The sequence below is a fragment of the Mesocricetus auratus genome, unplaced genomic scaffold, assembly GCF_017639785.1.
Source record: "Mesocricetus auratus isolate SY011 unplaced genomic scaffold, BCM_Maur_2.0 Super-Scaffold_6730, whole genome shotgun sequence".
NCBI classification, from domain to species: Eukaryota; Metazoa; Chordata; class Mammalia; order Rodentia; family Cricetidae; genus Mesocricetus; species Mesocricetus auratus.
In genome coordinates this window covers 61,489,942-61,508,613 of record NW_024429184.1, presented here as the reverse complement: position 1 = coordinate 61,508,613, position 18,672 = coordinate 61,489,942, and the positions used below count along the sequence as shown (strand labels likewise).

Sequence of the window (18,672 nt, the reverse complement as noted above, 5' to 3'; positions counted from 1 at the left end):
GGAAGAAAACACCATCAAAGATGAATAGTAGAAATAAATAGATTTCTAAAAGAAAGGACATTTAGAATTACATAAAGGTCTATGTATAAAGTCTACCCCTTTTCAAATAAAGGGTATCTAAAGTTTTCTTTACTATGAAGAAAGTATCAACTCACCATGCTTTAGTATTAATTCCATGCATTTTTTGGCACCTGAAAATGCAGCCTGGTGAACAGGGTAATCTCCCCATTTATTTGATTTACACAGCTTAGCTCCTTTTTCTAACTGGAGGTAAAGGAGAAAAAAAATCAGTGACACAAATTAAGTGGCAAAGGTAGGCAAGAAGTTCTGTACTTATAACAGGCCATTTCATCTTGCGGAGTGCATGGGAGAACATACAGAAAGCTCTGTGGATATGTAGTCTAGGCAAAAATGCAACTACAGAACCTGGTCAGACTCCAATGGAGACACCTTACATCTTACAAAGATGAAGATACACCATGACACAAAAATATCAATCGGAATCTCCCAACAAGCTCAACATATTTTTTAAATTTCTTATGAAATATTTAATTTTTAAGACACAGGTTATTTGAGTCATATTTTCAATTTTAAGAACATTGCTTGTGACCAGCACAAGTACCAAGTGAGATAAATAAGAACAATTTACATGGCATTACTTATGGGAAAGTCTGAAGCAGGATGACCCATCATGTTAAAATTTCAAACACCAGAATACTCTGGTATTCTTTCACTTCCTTAACTATCAGGAAATATTTGTATGTTCTTTCAGTTCTGAATAGCAGGTAAGTAAGCCAGAAACACTTGAAAAAGAGCCAATTTGATGAAATTCCTGTAATGCCCTCATCGGGGGCTCTGTGTAGAGCAGAAGCATCCCCAACACAGGTACTTCCTATGTCTTCGTGTGTCACACCTGGGACACTTTACAGAGGTATGGCAGGTTTTCTGGATTCAGGCTCTGGGGAAACCATAACAACAGTGCCAATCTTGGGAATGGAAATGAAATGTTTCTTTTCTGCTCTCAGGAGTCAAGTAACTCTGTAACTGATCATGTTCATGTTTTACTCTTTGATCCCTTGAAAATTCCATGGTTTATTTTTTCTTTGTAATTTTATGTATATGGGTATTTTATCTATATGCATGTCTGTGAACCATGTGCATCCCTGATGCACACAGACTAGAAGAGAGTGTTAGAGCTCCTAGGGTTACAGATGACTGTAATCCACTTTGTGGGTGTAGTAGTCAAACCTTTGTCCTCTGGAAGAACAACCTGTGCTTTTACCACTGAGCCATCTCTTCAGTCCCAGCATCAAATGGTTATAGTCCCATACTGGTTGTTATGTTTTATCCTATTCTAGTCCTACTGCCAGATTCATCTTAATCCCTGCCTAGATTTTCTTTTTACCTTGATATTTCTTGTTTTTTTCTTCCATGCTTCATTTTTAGTATTCTGTACACAATCTAGGGTCTGTATTGGATTCTAGAGTGTATCCACATAAAAAGCACTGAGAACTAAGTTCTTTAGACTTATTTTCTGTATTTCCTGTTTTGCTTCCTAAGTAACAGTTTGTGACAGATTCCCAGAAAGAAAGCCACAGAGAGTGATAGATTTACAAACCAATATCTGCAAAGCTTCACTGTTGTCTTTGGCACACGCGGACATAGAAGCTGTGTTTCCATTCTCTCCTTCTAAGTTGATATTAGTGGTGTTGTGCTCAACCAAGACCTGGACAAAATGAAGAAGTCATTATTAAAGATCTAAGCCTTTAATCCCAGCACTCAGATGCAGAGGCATGCAGATCTCTATGAGTTCAAAGCCAGCCTGGTCTACAGAGCAAGTTCCAGGACAGGCTCTAAAGCAATGCATACAATCCCTGTCTCAATAAATAAATAAATAAAATAAAAGAGCTAAGCTGCTGGTTTTTATATAAGGTCATGTCCCCTGGTAGACTTGATTGCCAAATACTGTGTCTGACTCATCTTTTGCAATTCCTCTTCCATAAAATATATAATACATAAAATACCATGATAAAACTCAGCCTGGGCTTATAATCTTTTCTTTTTTTCCCCAGTACTGGTAACTGAACCTAAATGCTCACACTTGCTGGACAATGTTCAACTACTGGGTCATTTTCCCAGCCTTATTTGTATATTTCTTTTCAATGTTGAAACAGGGTCTCATTCATTGCTCAGGGATGTCTTACTTTACAATGTACTTTATGCACAGACTCGGATTTACTATCCTTCTTCATTAGCCCCTGTGCAGCTGGATAAGAATCCTGCACCAATTGACCTAGTAGTTAAATTGGGTTTGTCATTATTGTTTGTTTATGTGTTAAAGTTTAATCAAACCAGCTGTTTCCTAAAATCCTCTATTTCTTTGAAATAAACAACTTCCTAGCAGAACTCCTTCCCAACAGAGTGTTCCAGTGTGACGTTCAGCAGATGAATTAGGCTAACTAATGAATTCTGCTCATGAGAGAAAACTTGAGCTTCAGTTTAGTGCATAAGAACAAATAGGGGGAACTCTTTATAGGTAAAGAGAAATTAGAAGGAAAGGATCTTTCCCCAGACTTCAGACACCTTCAGGGTTCATTCTTCAAATCCAGATTCACATGCAAAGGAACCCACCAAGGTCTACTAGAAGCATTCTCCCCATCCTTGCCCCCATATAATTGCAGACCACAGATCTGTGCATGTAATGATTGTGCTGTCATAAGCATAATCTTTCAAAGGCTGAGTTAAATTCTGGGCGGCAGTGGTCACAGAGAGAGTTACTTCAATTCACTCATGACCAGACATGTCCAGACACTCTACAGGACTCCCCAAGGTAATTTGATAAGAATCCAGGAAATCTGAGGAAGAGCTTAAGCTACTGAGACAGATTAAGCCACAAGGAAAAAGACCATTAAGAAATTAGGCCATGACAAAGCCCCTTGGTGAATGGTCCCCAGAGAACACTACCTTTGTAAGAACTGGAGGTGATTCATAGATGAGTGTTTTGACTTTTTAAAACTTCATAACCTTATAGATAATGGTGGATATTCTAGGGGAAAGCTGGTAGATTAAACAGTGAAAATCTTTTTGGACTTGAAAACGTTGAGTAGATACAGGCTAGACCATGGGCATAGCTAGAGAGGTAGACTGGAGACAGAATTGCTGTCCACACACAATCTCCTTCTCTTCCTACTATTGTCACCAACTAGGCAGTTAAGAACACTATTAGACATGGATATTAGGAGAAAAAAACCATCCAAGGCAGAAACAATCTAACTCTCCAACAACCCTAGTTTTTTCTCTTGGTTTTGTGTTGTTCAGGACAACTAGTTTTTGTTGTTGTTTCATTTTTATCTATACACTGATTTCACAAATTACTTATGGGCTTTATTTCTGAACTTTTATTTCTATGGCTGGGCTGAAGAGTTTCCTAATTAATAGTAGTTTATCAACAATTACCTGCCTTTGAACTCCCAAGTCATGCTTTTAAAGACAAGATAAATTAAGCTAATGACCATTTATTTATGAAAAGAGCCTTCAGAGAAATCACCAGAGCGCTGTGAGGTAATAGAAGGCACCGCTGTGCAGTCCCTGCAGCCACTAATGGCCCAACCTGGAGGGAAGCAGCACCTGGTGGTGAGTTAACCTGGCACCACTGGGTGGTCCCTGCAGCCACTAATGATGGAAGCAGCACCTGGCTGGCGGAGGATGCAAACAGCAGGAAGAAGGCAAGGAGCCTGTTTCCATGGACTTTTTCCAGCACTTTCTCAGGGGGGTCCTGCCCAGTCTTCACAGTTACCAGTTCTTCAGTCACCATCTCTGTTTATTCATTCTTCTGTTTCATTCAGATAATTACCATTTATCAGGACGGTATCATGAACTATGATTTTGTTCAGACAAATAAGACAATGTCTCACCTTTAGAGATAACTAGACAGCCAGGAAAGGGGACACATCAACATTTAAGGACACTGTCATGTCACAAAAGTTAAGGCAGACTTCAAAGCCAAACACAGCAGACTCAATGAAAGGGGCTCCAGTCCCTATCCACATGCTAGAATTCAGACCTTCCCTAGAGGCGATAAGAAAGTTTTTGTGGCAAAGGAGCCTTGTAACTTTCCTATGTGGTTAACTGATATTTATCTTAGGTGTGGATTAGCATATCCACTAGAAGTCATCACTTCCAGTTTTGTTAAGTTCCAAATAGCCTAAGCTTCAAAGTGACATTCTAGAACAGTGGTGGTCAACCTCCCCAATGCTGTGACCCTTTAATACAGTTCTACATGTTGTGATGACCCCCAACCATAAAATTATTTTGTTTTTACTTCATAATTATGATTTTGCTACTGTTATGCATTATAATATCTTAATATAAATATCTGATATGCAGTATACCTGATATGTGACCCCATGTAGGGGTGGGGACCCACAGGATGAGAAAAAATGCTCCAGAACATAATTCATCTATAATAATCCTCTTTGAGGAAGATCTGCCTTCTGATGTACCTGTGATTCTATGAGGTGCAATATAAATGCCATGGGCTAAATCGTACCCTTTAAATATTTACCTGGGATTCCTCTAGTTGAAGAAATTCAATCCTCAAAAGAAAAATCCCACATACAATCTCTGTATCTGTTGCATTTAACAAAACTGACATATCATAACTATGCCTTCTGCCGTCACTAGGTTCTAATCCTTTACATTTTAGTCATAGAATGAAAGAGATCCAAATGGCAAAGCCTAGAGCTGGAGTTGTGCAATTTTAGGCCCTTTACTCAGCTGTGGAATGAAGATACTAATATTCCTAATTTATACATGGCCCATTGCCATCCTATCATCATCATCATCATCATTCGTCACTAGTCCCACAACCCCGTCATCGATTATTAGTCTTTGTCTCATTACCATCACTCCTCATCATCATCATCATCACCATCATTTGGTGAGATATAAACATCATAGTTATGTTTCATTTGCCATTGCATGGCGTTTGAAGTTGGCCATTCTGAACAGGAAACAAGTCAGATGTGGATTCTGGCCCGTTCTCCAGTGTCAGCCCCACTCCCAGATGGCCAGCAGCCTCACCTTAGTCATTTCATTGTACGAGGACTGTACAGCTATGTGGAGAGGTGCCATCATGTTGTTGTTTCGGAGGTTTGGATTTGCTCCTTGGCTAAGAAGAAACTTCACACTTTCAACTTGGTTTTTCTCAGCAGCCCAGTGTAGTGGGGTATTTCCACTACTATCCATTATATTCAGCACTAAAGAAATAACAAACAGTGCATTAAATTTTGTTTGGGATGTATTTAATACATCTAGAGTAACTAACTACCCACTTCAAAATTCAGTGTCAAGTGTTAATAAAAACCAGCTAAGTTGTCTTGGAATATAGAGATAGGATATTGTTTTAATTCTCAAAATTATCCAATGGATACTATTTGAGAATATATGATAGTATGTACAGATCTTACAAATTGTGTTTAATTTTCTTTATGTAGTATCTATAAAAATAGATCCTTTTGTTACTAAAATTGTATATGTATATTAATTTTGTAATTGTAATGTAATGCTAACACTACATCAGGCCAGATCCTAAATAGATCCTATACGACTGTAATTTAACTCAAGCTTGCAATTGCCCAAAAGAATATCCCCATGACAGATAGGCACAAAGATGAAGATGCTTAAACCTAGAGAGGTTGAAAGTCCTCTTGCTTCCAGCATTGCTACTAAGGATTTGTGTGAATCACTCCACTGTCTCAGTTAGACTTGGTAAAAAAGACATAGACATATAGGCAAATATGTACTTATTTATATGCATATTTTATTCTGTATGTATAAAAAGCACACTCCTTACAAAGCTATGGGGAGAATAATATTCGGTCACATCTGTAAAGATCTTAGCAGAGTGTGTGGCCTACCTACTACAAGGATTTCAAAATGTTCATGAGAAAGTGGCAGATCACTTATAAACTCTCGTGATAGTGGACATGCCTTCCACGTATTTCCACGTATATATGGTGCTATTTGCCTTGTGAGTGCTGTGTACGAATAGACTGTTCTTCATTCTGCATTGCCCTGTAGCTATGATAAGGTAGTCATGGTGTTGTATCACTGAGTCTGAAGAAAAGGAAAAGCACTCATGCATGAATTAGACTTGGTACATCAACTCTAGTGGGAACCATGAGGCAGCCAGGTGTCCTATCTGTCTTTTCAAATTTCCTTTCTCTACTTTTGTTCTCAACCCGCTATCTCACTACACACCTTAGACCCCATTCTGCTTAAGGAAGACAAAATATTTGATTCCGCATCAAACAATTAAACAGTTTCATTCACCAACATGCAGCTTCATTTGTCCACTTTTCATGATTCATTTTCCTGTAATCACAGGGGCTTTCAAAAGTGGGGCTTTCTTGTTACCTCCTTTCTAACTCATGTCTTTGTAGCAACTGATCTATCTAACTTATCGTACCAATTACTTCTCCCCTGCCTGTGTCCCACCACTCTCTTGTCCACTCCACTCTACCTCTGCCATCCATCTCTTTCTGTCAGTTCCCCTAGCTGCCTCTTATTAACAATCCCTGGTCTCCTAAACTATGTTCATGAAGGCTCTCAATCTCATCTACTTCTTAGGCAAGGCCCTAGCCTGGTGGCTCCATCTTTAGCAGTTCTGATTGTGTGTTCTATTTCCAAGAGGATATGCCCAGGATATGTAAGCTCAGAGTAATTAAATCTCACACTCCCACACTGACTTTGTTCCTGTTTGGTCTGGTTGGTCAAGCTGTTCATCTACTCTCCTAAAGTAAAACTCAGCACAGTCCACTCCAGCTTCCCAGCACATGTCCTTCACATTCATGTCGATGTCACAGGCACAAATTTCCTGGTCATCCACAAATCTAAGAGGATGATGACTTCATGAACCTGCACGGCAATACTTGGTTACCTTCACAGGAGGAACCATGGATGATCATCTTCATGAGTTCAACTTGACCTTCTGCTGCTGCATGATGCAAAGGGGAGATACTTTCATCCTCATATTTGCTTAGTTTTCTTCGGTTCTTCATGAAGTCTTCTAATCTATACGTGTCTCCTTCAATGTCCACCTAGGGGAGTATAAAAAGTACATTGCCTAAAACAAGCATGAAAAATTTTTAAATATAAAGTTAGTCACATAATAGCCTTAAGACTTTACCTCTGTGATGCTCACAGTAATACCTTTCTTATAGAACACAGTACATAGAGACATAAAGTATGCAAATGCCTTTGCATTGATAAATACATTAAACAAATGTTTCATTTTCTTGACCATAATTTTACATATGTTATAAAAATAATGGCCTCAAGAAAAGTTTTGAAGGAAATTTACAAAATGTGCTCTGAGAAATTATGTATTCAAAAATACAGAGGGCTTTGCTTTGCTGGGTGAAATGTATTTCAGTTACAGCAAGAGGAGTCAGAAAATAATGGGGCTGAGAATGATCACAGCATAGGGAACACATGTGTGGAAATGTTTATCTGAAAGTCCTTATTTAGTAGTTAATAGACCAAGGTAAATGCAGTAACAAGTGGAGTCTATGAATGAGAGGGTATTAAATCTAGTTTTGTACCTTTTTTGGCCCCTCCTGCCTGTAGTCAGTCTCCACCCAAACCCTCCTTACACACTGAAGCTAGGATCATCCTGAAGCAGTATCCCTTAAGGGACTTGTTCAGGGATCTAAAATGGCTGCCCTACTCCTGAGCATGAGCAAGCCCTGCTCAAATTCAAGAATTTCCACTTAATATCCATAATGACAACAAGCAATTCCCTTATTCGGCTATTTGAAAGTTCTAAACATCTGCCTTACACAGAAAATGGAGAACTTTTAAAAATCAATCATTACAGAAATATGTAGCTATTTCCCAATTGTTTTTTTTTTTACAAGATTTCCATCTAGAATTACTAACTATTTGCAAGTGAATAGCTAGGCCCTGCTTTCTGGAGGCTGTCATTGAACCTGCTGTGAGGCTGAGAATAACAGAACATCCCTGGTCCCCTTGCTTCTACCTACTTAGTATTCAGGTTGTAAGTGTGAGTCACTACACCAGGTAGGTTTTTAGGTTTTAGCCACTTTTTAACAGTAACTTTAGCTCACACAACTAGGCCCTCTCCAGGACAGTGTTCCAACTCAAATGGATTCTAAGACAAAAGTTTGAGAAACATTCTGGTTCTTTCCTCCTCTTTCATTTTGTTCTCTTTTTGCAATGTTTGCTACACATTTGTATGCTTCATTTTTCCTGATATGTTCATATACATAATTTTTTTCTTCAGAGAGGAATAGAAGAAAGGAGCTTTCATGAAGAATATAGAGGGACATAAAGATTTTTGCTTGCTTTTTAAACCAGGGTCTCATGTGTCCCCAGGTTTGGCAGCAAACTTGCTCTATTACTGAGGTTGACCTTGTACTTCTGATTGTCCTTTTTCTACTTCTTGGGTGCTAGAATTGTAGGCTTGTACAACCACTCATGTTTATTCTATGCTCAAATCCAAGCCTAGGTCTACTCCATGCAAGGGAAGTACTGTACCAGCTGAGCCATACCTCAGCTCCCTATAGACTTTTGTACAGACTAGGAATTGTTGAGTTTTAGTTTCCTAGAGGTTTAAATGCACAAAATAGGAAAAATTCACAGAAGTTCATGGCAGTTCTGAGTAACACCAAGATTCAATTTATTTATCATTGTAACTTCCAGGTTTTCAGACATTCTGCCAAGTAAAAACATTTGCTGTCTTTTGCCTGTCCTTGGTACCCTTTTCCTCCTGCTAGATTGCCTCATCCAGCCTTAATATGAGGGTTTTGCCTAGTCATATTATAACTTGTTATGTCATGTTCTGTCTATGCCCTGGTAGGACTGCTGTTTTCTGAAGGGAAGAGGAGGAAGAGTGGATCCAGGGGAGAGGGGAGCTGGAGGAAGGATTGGGAAGAGTAAGGAAACAGAGAGAAGGAAAAAAATGGCTAAGTTGTTTGCAAAGCTATTTCTCAATAAGTACTTCATTACAAAGACCCAAACTCAAATGTACTACATACAAGGCAGTAGCTTCCCATAGATAGCATGATAAATTTTTCTCAAACCACAGAAATAGTCCCCAAACAAAAGATCAAGAAAGTTGCTTTGAATTTTCCTTGTGGCTATGATTGGTCATATTTGTCACATAAGTGCTATCAAAACATAATTTGTTATTTTAAAGAAAACTGCAACACTTCACTATTGCAAAGAAAAAGTATCAAATAGAGCAGTGACAAATTAGCATATTAAAATAAATTCACTAAATGTGAAGAATGGGGAAACTAAAATATCTAAATTTCCCATTTTAAATTTTATTTCTCTTGCCACATGATAGAACCTAAAATAAACAAACAACAACAAAACACCTGTATGCTGGCAGTATCTTGAACAAAAATGTGGCACTTTCCAACAGCAAAACAATGCCATGTACTCTTAGTGACTTTAGGATAGTACAAAGTCATCCAGCCATTCTCAGGTATACACATAATCAATAATTAAACTGAGGTTCTTGAAGAAATGGGGTTTTCCTCCTCTTAATGCCTTGCCTTCCCAAAGAAATTGCTCACCTGAATCAATTTGAAAGCATTTTAGCACTTCAATTTGAAGTTCTTTGAATGATAATATGGGATACTGTTGCCCATCACCAGTGCTGGAAACAGCAATTTACGAGTCTGTTCAGTGATATGTAGTTGACATAAACCCTCCGTATTCTTTAGAGAAAGGACCAGATAAAGAGTTTCACAAGATGCTATTGAGTTCACAGTGACTGACGAAACAGCCTATAAACATGTCACAGGAACTCATGAAGTTAAACTCATGTTAAACTCTCTCTATTCAGAGACTGACATATCATCAGGAAATTCCTTATGAAAGTTCTTAAGACAGACCTGAGATACTCATAGATAAATTGCTATATAAAATAAAACCATTTGATGCTTCTGACTTTTAGTACACTTTGATTTTGTTTTTTGTAATGGGATATTTATTAAGAAATATCTTTGAAAACAATTTAGACAAATGCCTTACTTGGTTGCAAACCAAGGACTCGCTTTAATCTCAGTTTTATCCCAGAGCTGCAATGCTGTTTCATTATTTCTTGCCAGGTTGTAAATGTAAGCCTCTGGTGGGTTATATATAATAATTAATCTAGTAGTTTCCTGTTTTGAGTAAGCTCTTTAATTACAATTTCTATGACTATATTCAATTCACTAAATATAGATCATTTTTATAGAAGTTAGTTCTAAATTAAGCCCTTCAAATTAGAGACTTCAGGCCCATCTGTTTTAGTCGGCTTGAATGCAATATATCTAGTCATAATAAGATCAAAAGGGGAAGAAAACTAAAGTGAGAAATTATATATAACTAGAGCGTGCTTAAATGTCAAAGTGTTTTTTAAATATTAACTCAAGTTAAAACCATTGAGTTAGTCAATGAAACTAAAGATACTAAAATAAAAACAAAGAAACTATAGGGCTGGGTAGCAGAAATTCAACAAATCTCTAGAAAACTGAATTTACATGAAAGATTTTTTTGAAATCTTAAAATTTCTTTCTGCCCCAAATTAATTGTAATGATAGCATCCTAGCCCTGAAAATCACCTATGATGTGGTTCTTCCTACTGAAAGGAGAGGCCTTGGTTAATATGCTAAGTTGAAGTGGGATGGGGAGCAGTGTTGAATCTGGAGTCCTCCTGTATGCGTTTCTGTGAGGTAGGATGCCTCTGACTCACATTGGCAATTTTTTCTACCTAGAACGCAGTTGGAAAATGTGTATTGAAACTAAATCTGTTGTTATACTCTTGTCTCTGTTAGGACAAAGCTACCAATAGACTGAGAAACCACATCTACAGCATAGATTAAAAAAGAAAGAAAAGAAAGCTAAACAAAACAGCAAAACAAACAAAAGCGACCTAAGTATGACTCAGTACGTAAGTAATTAAATAAATTATGATGTGTTCCTCACAATGGAATGCTGTGAAATGGTTATTAAAAAAGAAAAGGAAAGATAAACTTCCAAGTATGGAATTGGGAAGTATTCTAAAATTTTCTTCATGTGTGAATCAAAGTGCAATCTCTGTGAGCTCATACTTTTGTAAGTTAAAGAAAGCTCTGTGAACGTTTGTTTGCTCAAGCATTTCGTTTTCCCCTGAAAAATGGGTAAGAAACTATTAGCGTGGTTCCGCGGTGGAGAGGAATTCGCAGTGGGTATTGAAAGCCGGGTTAATATCTTGACAAGAGAGCCCCTCCCTTCTTGCTATCAAGCTAAGGAACTCTAAGGGGTTTTTCTGGGCAGCCTACAGCCAGCCTCTACCCTTCAGAGCAGAGTGGCAGCATCAGCATCAGCAGTTAGGCAGTGAGTGCAACTTTCTTGTGGGTCAGAATACCCAGAGAACTGAGAACTCAAAAGCCCCCATCACTGCTGTCCTCCGTTCAGAGAACCCAGACACACCCACTGCTGGTCTTGCCTCAGTGTGTCCTCACCAGGCACCACTCGCTAGCGCTGAGTTGTTTCACTTTTAGACAAAACTGTTTCTCCACCCCAGCACTTGTTAGATCGCTATCTGACTACCAGATCCTCAGTGGCCGAAGCTCCACTTCAGTTCCAAGGAAAAAAATCTGCTTAAACGTCCAATTTTGTCCTGGATTTATGCAGTCCCGGGATTGTAATTCTGTTACATATTAAAAGTACTTCAGGGAAATATCTACTCTGCATCAATCCATCTCCTGGCAAGATGGGATTAAGGAAACAAGTAAGCAAAACAAAGGACCCTCGGGCAGTGTCGCGGCGCTTGAGCACCACTTGTGGTACTCAGTACCTGATACTTTCATCTCCTGCCTGGTCCACACCCACTGCTTCCTAAACTTGTGTAGCAAATGTATCAGAATACTGCAGGCAAGTAAAGCCTCAGCCTCTGCTTCCCACACTGCCCTAGTATGCTCCAGACCACCGATGGATTACCCAGTACCTTAAAGGAGTCCTTGGAGTAGTCCATGTCTTCCTCTACGCCACGATAGACAACGCCCTGGAGCTCCTTTCTCTCCTCCGGGCGCAGCATTCTCTTTAGGCTGCACTTCATTGACTCCACCTGGACGCCAGCTGGTGCAGCTGCTCCCCACAAGGCGGCACCTGGTGACTGCGCACTGTGACCTGGAGCTGAGTTTTGGGACCTGCACCCGGGCTCAGCTGGGGAGATGCCTGCTTTAAAGCACAGCTCTGCCACCGGGAAGAAGGGAACTTCTGTTAAGTGTTGTCCCTGCTGGGCTACTTGTAGAGCAAGCAGCAGGCGGGGCCGGGGATCCAAAATGAACCACGTGGGCCCAGGTCTTGCCTCTTTAGAGTGAGATTCCAAATTGGTGCGGATCCAGTGAATTTGTCAAAAATAAAAACAGCATCTCAAAGAAGTGGCGGGGGAGGGAGGAGTGGAGAAGAGAGTGTGGTACAGGAAGGTGGGGAGGAAGAGAATGTAATCCGGAACTGTTAGAAAAATAATTCCCCCAGAGTTACACTGGAGATGTAGCCCAATGGGTCAAGTGCTTGCCTAACCTTCAGGAAGCCCTGGGTGTTATCCCAGTGTTGCATAAAAACAGGCATAATGGTGCAGCACCGCTAACAATCTCACATCCTGTAATCCCTGTGCTGGGGAGATGGAGGCAGGAAGATCTGAAGTCCAAGGTCACCCTGGATTGCATAGCAAGTTTCAAGTCAATCTAGACAGCAAACTCCTGGGCCTCACTCACCCATGCCTATTGGAGGGAAGGGCTCTTGGATTGTTGGGAAGTAAGATTTCCAGCAAAATTTCTCTTCCCAGATGGCGGGATATGGTGATTACACTTTAGAATTGGAACTAGACTGAGTCCTTTTGCGTCTTAGATCTCATTTCCTGTAGATAACAGTATTAAAGCCACCTTATGATTTGATGCATTGACGTTTAAAAATGGTAAATAAAAATGGCAGGTTAATTATAAACTGCTATTGATCTGTTGGAGGGTGTTTGCCAGCAGCATTGAGGTCTTTATCTTCCGGGGTCCGACCTGAATTCACACATCAACAGCATAGGTGTAAACTCTGCACAAAGAAGGGTGTTCTGCTCCATCAGAGAGGCAAGCTCTGCGCTAGACACAACCCCGGGACTCCTGCAACTGCTGTTTGCCCAAGAGAAGAAGGCAAGAAACACCTTGTCAAAGAGAGCTGAGTTTGCACAGGACAGAGTTTTGCTCTAACTGGCTTTTGCTTTAACAGAATGAGCTCCTTTAAGATCCTGGCACATCTGATTCACACCCAACCCAGATCACAACTGCCTATCCCCAAACCCACAGGAAGCAGGGCCAGCCACAACACAAGGCTATACCCAGGAGAGGATTGTGGTCTGTTTGACCCAGGAGTTACATCGGACTGAATTTAGGGATGAGTCTAATGGGCTTAATGGCATGGAAAGGCCTGCCCTGTAAGTTTTCTCATTCATACAGCAAGCTGTGATCAATTTCACCCCTAGTGTGGGGATGGCAGTATCTGCCAGTCTGTGAGAGGAGATAGCTGGACAATGGGTGGAGGATGAAGGTGTTGAACCTCATCACTCACAGCTTCACACCAGTGGCCACTATCAGGAAGGCCAGGCGAGATCCATCTGAAGTAGGTGATTAAGGTAATTCATATGGAAAATCTAATCAAGGAAAGCATATGCATGCTAGTTTCGATTATTGGACAAACAAGAATTTCTGTTATTATGAATGACTGTGGTTAACTGCTTCTGTCCCAATACTTAGTTTAAAGTGGGACAGAAGTCAAAAGAGAACAAAGGAATACATCATAGTGGGCGTGGTTGTTGTTGTTGTTGAGGCAGAGGGAGGGTGGAAGAAGGCATCAGAGGGCTGTTAGACTGAGAGAAGAATGTAAAGCCAGGGAATTCCAACTATGGAAAGGTGTTGGGAGAATGGGCCCCAGAAACCACATCACTTTCAGTCTATCCCTTGGTGACAAAATTCCTATGGAATGGCACCTTCTGCTGGGACTCCCCATTAACATACACCCACACCCAAAGAAGGTGTGGTACTCTAAAGAATGGGTCTTTCCCTGCTTGCCCCTCCCTGGTTTAATGCTGAAAGACAGATGGTAGCATGACTGGACTAATCTTTTCCTTCTTTCTGCTAGGAAATCGAAATGTTCATTAATTTTCTTTTTATCTTCTGCTGGACTTGTCTACTCGATGGCTTTTTCAATCAGAAGTTTCTGTGGCCATTTCTTACTAATTAGTGCATTATTTCCTGCTAAGTAAAAAAAAAACCATAAAACAAAAAACCCTCTTTTCATAAATGGGGCTTCCTTTCCTGCAAAATACTGAACCTTCAAGACACATAATACAGTCAGAACAAGACATTAGCTGGCCACTTACAATTAATTTAATTATTGATGAGTATAATTAAAGTAAGTGATAACTTTAAAATAATGTAGTTATTCGAGGGCAAAAAAAATCTTTGTAGATGTTTCCAGAAGGTGTATTTTATTATGAATTTTTATGTATAAGAAAATGAAATGATTTTACTTAAAGTCTCAGGGGAACTCTGGCAATTCCAGGTTAAAAAAAATTAAAACAAAAATCACAATTATCCAACGTTGTCTTTATCTTGTTATAACAAAGTTGCTTGACTTGGCCAATTAGTCACAAAAATACTTATATTTTTAGTCATTACTTCAAATATATTTTGTTAGTACCCACAATTAAAGGTAAAACTGGCCACTTTAGTCTAAGCATAATAAACTTATTGAGATAGAGAAAATTTTATTGCATCCTTAAAAAATACATTAAGTCTACTCATGGTTAATGTACAATTTGGTGTATTTTAATAAACACGTACAATTATATAACAATCAGTACTCCAGTTTTAGAATACCTCCATCAATACAAAATTTCCCTAAATCCAAAGGCAGCCAGCACCCCTTCCCACTGGTAGCAAAACCAAGTTTGACCTGTCTGTACCCTAGTTTCTGTCTTAAAACTGTGCCTTTTCTAGAAACGTCAGACACATGGAGGCATGTACTATGGAAGTTTTTTCTATGATTTCTGCTTAGGGTAATGGACTTGGGGTTCACTAACAGTACCGAGTATGGACAGGCTCTTCATTCTTATTCTCAGTTATATACTATTGTGTGACTCTATCTCAATTTTCTTGATTTGTTTGGCAGTAAATGGTCATTTGATTATTTCTGAATATCACTATGCAGCTCTTTTTCTAGATATATATTTTCATTTACTTGGTTAGACACATAGTAATGATATTATCTATTTGGATGATATATGTTTAGTCTCATATGAAGTTGGCAGATGGTTACTTAAGTGGCTAAACCACTTTACATAGCTCCTAGTGTTATAGGAGTATTCCGATTACTCCATGTTCTCAAAACTTAGCATTATCAAGTTTTTATTATGGTCATGTTAGTAGCATGGCATATGGTGACATCACACTGACTTTAATTAGCACTTTCCCAATGGTTTATATTGCTTTCCATGTTATAATATATTAGTCATTCATTTGTCTTCTTGATCAAACACTTATTAAATGTGCCCCTCTTTTAAAATTAAATTGCCTTCTTACTACTTAGTTGTAGAGGTCTTTATTCTTATCAGATAAATGTTGCCATTTGTTTTCAGAATATATGGCTCTTATTTTCACAGCGACATCTTCCGAATGTCAAAATTTTAAATTTTGATGTAATTCTAATTAGTGAGTCTAATGTATTGTGCTTTGGAGGCTTTATTTAGGAATGTTTGCATATGCTGATTCCAAGTTGTCTGCAATATTTTTTTCTGGAAGTGTATATAGTTTTAGCCCTATCATAGATCCATTTTAAGTTAAATATTAGTGTAGTGTGTGGTACAGACCCATATACCTTTTTTAAAAAAGTTAGATGCACAGCTGTTATCATTTGTTAAACATAACTATACTGGGGGCTGGAGAGATAGCTCATAGGTTAAGAATACTGGCTGCTCTTCCAGAGGTCATGAGTTCAATTCCCAGCAACCACATAGTGATTGACAACCATCTATAATGTGATATGATGCCTTCTTCTGGTGTGTAGGAATACATGCAAGCAGAACACTGTATACATAATAAATAAATCTTAAAAACAAAACAAAATATAACTATACTTATCTAGAATTTCCAGGGAAATATTGTTAAAGTATTAATTTATCATAAATCTTGGGTTTATTTCTATTTGGTTGTATTGTATATACCAATTCATTAAGTCTGTACTGAAGACAGTATCACATGGACTTGATTTTGTAGCATCATAATAGAAAAATTTGAAATTGGATGACCTGAGTCACCCAGATTTGTTCTTCATTTTCCATTAAGTTTTCAATATTCTAAATCTTTTGTGTCTCTATACAAATTCTACAATCAGCTTTTCAATGGCTATAAGAAAGCATGCTAGAATTTTTAAAGATAGTATATTTGAACTTATGGCTCTTATTAATGAAAATGCCATGTTTGAATGTTGAATATTCTGACCTATGAATGGTATTTTCCTCAAATGTGCAGCTATATCTCAACTCTCTCAGCAACAGGTTGTATGTGTTGGTGATGAACACTTCTGTTTAATGTGTTCTTAATACTTTATTAGCTTCAACAATTTGAAATGTGATTTTTGTCACTTTTGCTTTGAGATGGTCTGAAGTCATTACAGGGAAATTAAACTGAATTTTCATATAGGTCTTGATTACACATTACAAGTCTTGTTCATCAATCCTGGTAGTTTCTCTTTAAGAGCTCATGGAAATTTATAAATATAAATGACAACTGAGAGCCAGCAAGGGTAAAGGTGCTTGCCTTAGATACTTAATGATCTAAATTAGACGTTTCCAGATCCTATAATAGAAGCTTCTACATATGCACACACACTTGTGCACATACATAAGGAATGGTGCCACACACCCCTGGTCCCAGTAGGTGAACAGGAGGCAGAGACAGCTGGTTGGTAGTTTGAGGCCAGGTTTGAATGAACAGGGAGTTCAAGGCCAGCCTGAATTACACAGTGAGACCCTGTCTATAAAAAAGAAAAACCAAGCAGAAACAAACTATTATGTCTTATGATGATATCATCCTTCTACACCTCTAACTAATCTATACGCACTCTGGTACACTTGAATAGAAGTATGAAGAATGCTCTGGTCTCCCAACTGACACCCATGTTTAAGGGTCCTGGTTTGGACCTAGGCTGGTTCCCCAGCTGTCAGACTGGTGTTGGTACATGCCCACTTGTTCAGGTCAGCTGTTTCTGTGGGTTTCTCCAACATGGTCTTAATCCCTTTGCTCATCACTCCTCCCTCTCTACAACTGGATTCCAGGAGTTTCAGTTCAGTGTTTAGCTGTGGGTGTCTGCTTCTGCTTCCATCAGCTACTGGATGAGGGCTCTAGGATGGCATTTAAGGTACTCATTAATCTCATTATAGGGGGAAGGGCATTTAAGGTAACCTCTCCACTATTGCTTAGATTCTTAGTTAGGGTCAGTATTTATCCCTAGTGCATGGACTTTGGGAGCCCATTCTCTATAGTGGGATACTCTCTCAGCCTAGATACACGGGGGAGTGCCTAAGCCCTGCCCCAAATGGTATGACAGACTTTGAAAATCCCCCATGGGAGATCTCACCCTCGATGGGGAATGGAGGGGGGAGGGGAAGGGAACTGGGATCAGTATGTAAAAAAAAAAAAGAGTGTTTTTAATTTAAATAAAAAAAACAAAAAATCAAGTATGAAGAATGGACAATAGAGTTTGTCCTCCCATCTTAAAGGGAAAGTATTCACTATTAAATATATTAATGGTAGGATTTACATACATGTTCACTAGATGATAGAAATTTTCAGAAACAATTCATAGTTTCTAACCCATGTACTCTTCTGCATAGTATAATCAAATATCACATCTCCCTATTCCCTTCCACTCTGGATACGAATGAACTCTTCCCAGTGTATCCCTGCTATAAAGTTGTTCTGCTGTGTAGTTACTGTGTTGCCAGGTCATCTACAACAAGCTGGTTCTTGTGTCCAAGAAACCTGGGTTTTATACAGTAATTCCCTCCCCAAGGCATGAGAATGCTCATTCTGGCAATTCAGATATCCAAAATAAGATATGCACAATGTTTCCTTTAAGAAAACAAAGGGGAAGGAGAGAGGGAGGAAAGGTGGCAGAGAGGGATGCAAAAGGAAGTTTTTGACTTAGTGAAAGAAAAAAAAACAAGAACTATGCCAATAACTATGCTATGAATATTTTCTTGTCTGTGAATTGTTAAGAGTGAAAAGTAATATACATTAGTCTTTGAAATAACAACATAAAGCCAATACTTATCGCATATACAAGTGCTGAGTTAAGATGAAAGGGTTAACCCTCTGTTGAGGCATCCATTTACGTTTCAGAATACCTAATGCAGAAGTACCAGAGACCTACTCTACTGCTTTCTAAAATACTTTGCAGAATTCACCAGGACAGCTCTCTTTTCTTTCTGAGGAGATATTTCATCACTGCTGTGACTTGAAACATATCCAGTGGGGTCCAGAGTTTGAACACTTGGTCCTGGTGCTGTTTGGGAAGGCTGAGCCCCAGTCCCTTCAGGAGGCTATTAGTAGTGGGAGACAGAGC

General features: G+C 39.0%; 1 protein-coding gene across 1 annotated transcript in view; it reads right to left on the bottom strand.

Annotated features, from left to right (window-relative positions):
* The window catches only part of Trpa1 (transient receptor potential cation channel subfamily A member 1), a 45,444-nt gene extending 33,061 nt beyond the window's left edge, over positions 1–12,383 (bottom strand). Inside the window, exons 1-5 of the mRNA XM_021225257.2 lie at positions 12,005–12,383; positions 6,941–7,100; positions 5,083–5,258; positions 1,619–1,726; positions 156–264 (exon numbers count right to left, since the gene is read on the bottom strand). Of these exons, the coding sequence (XP_021080916.1) occupies positions 156–264; positions 1,619–1,726; positions 5,083–5,258; positions 6,941–7,100; positions 12,005–12,115 (664 nt within the window). The 5' untranslated portion in view covers positions 12,116–12,383. The remainder of the gene's footprint in view (positions 1–155; positions 265–1,618; positions 1,727–5,082; positions 5,259–6,940; positions 7,101–12,004) is intronic.
* Between the last annotated feature and the right edge of the window lie 6,289 nt (positions 12,384–18,672).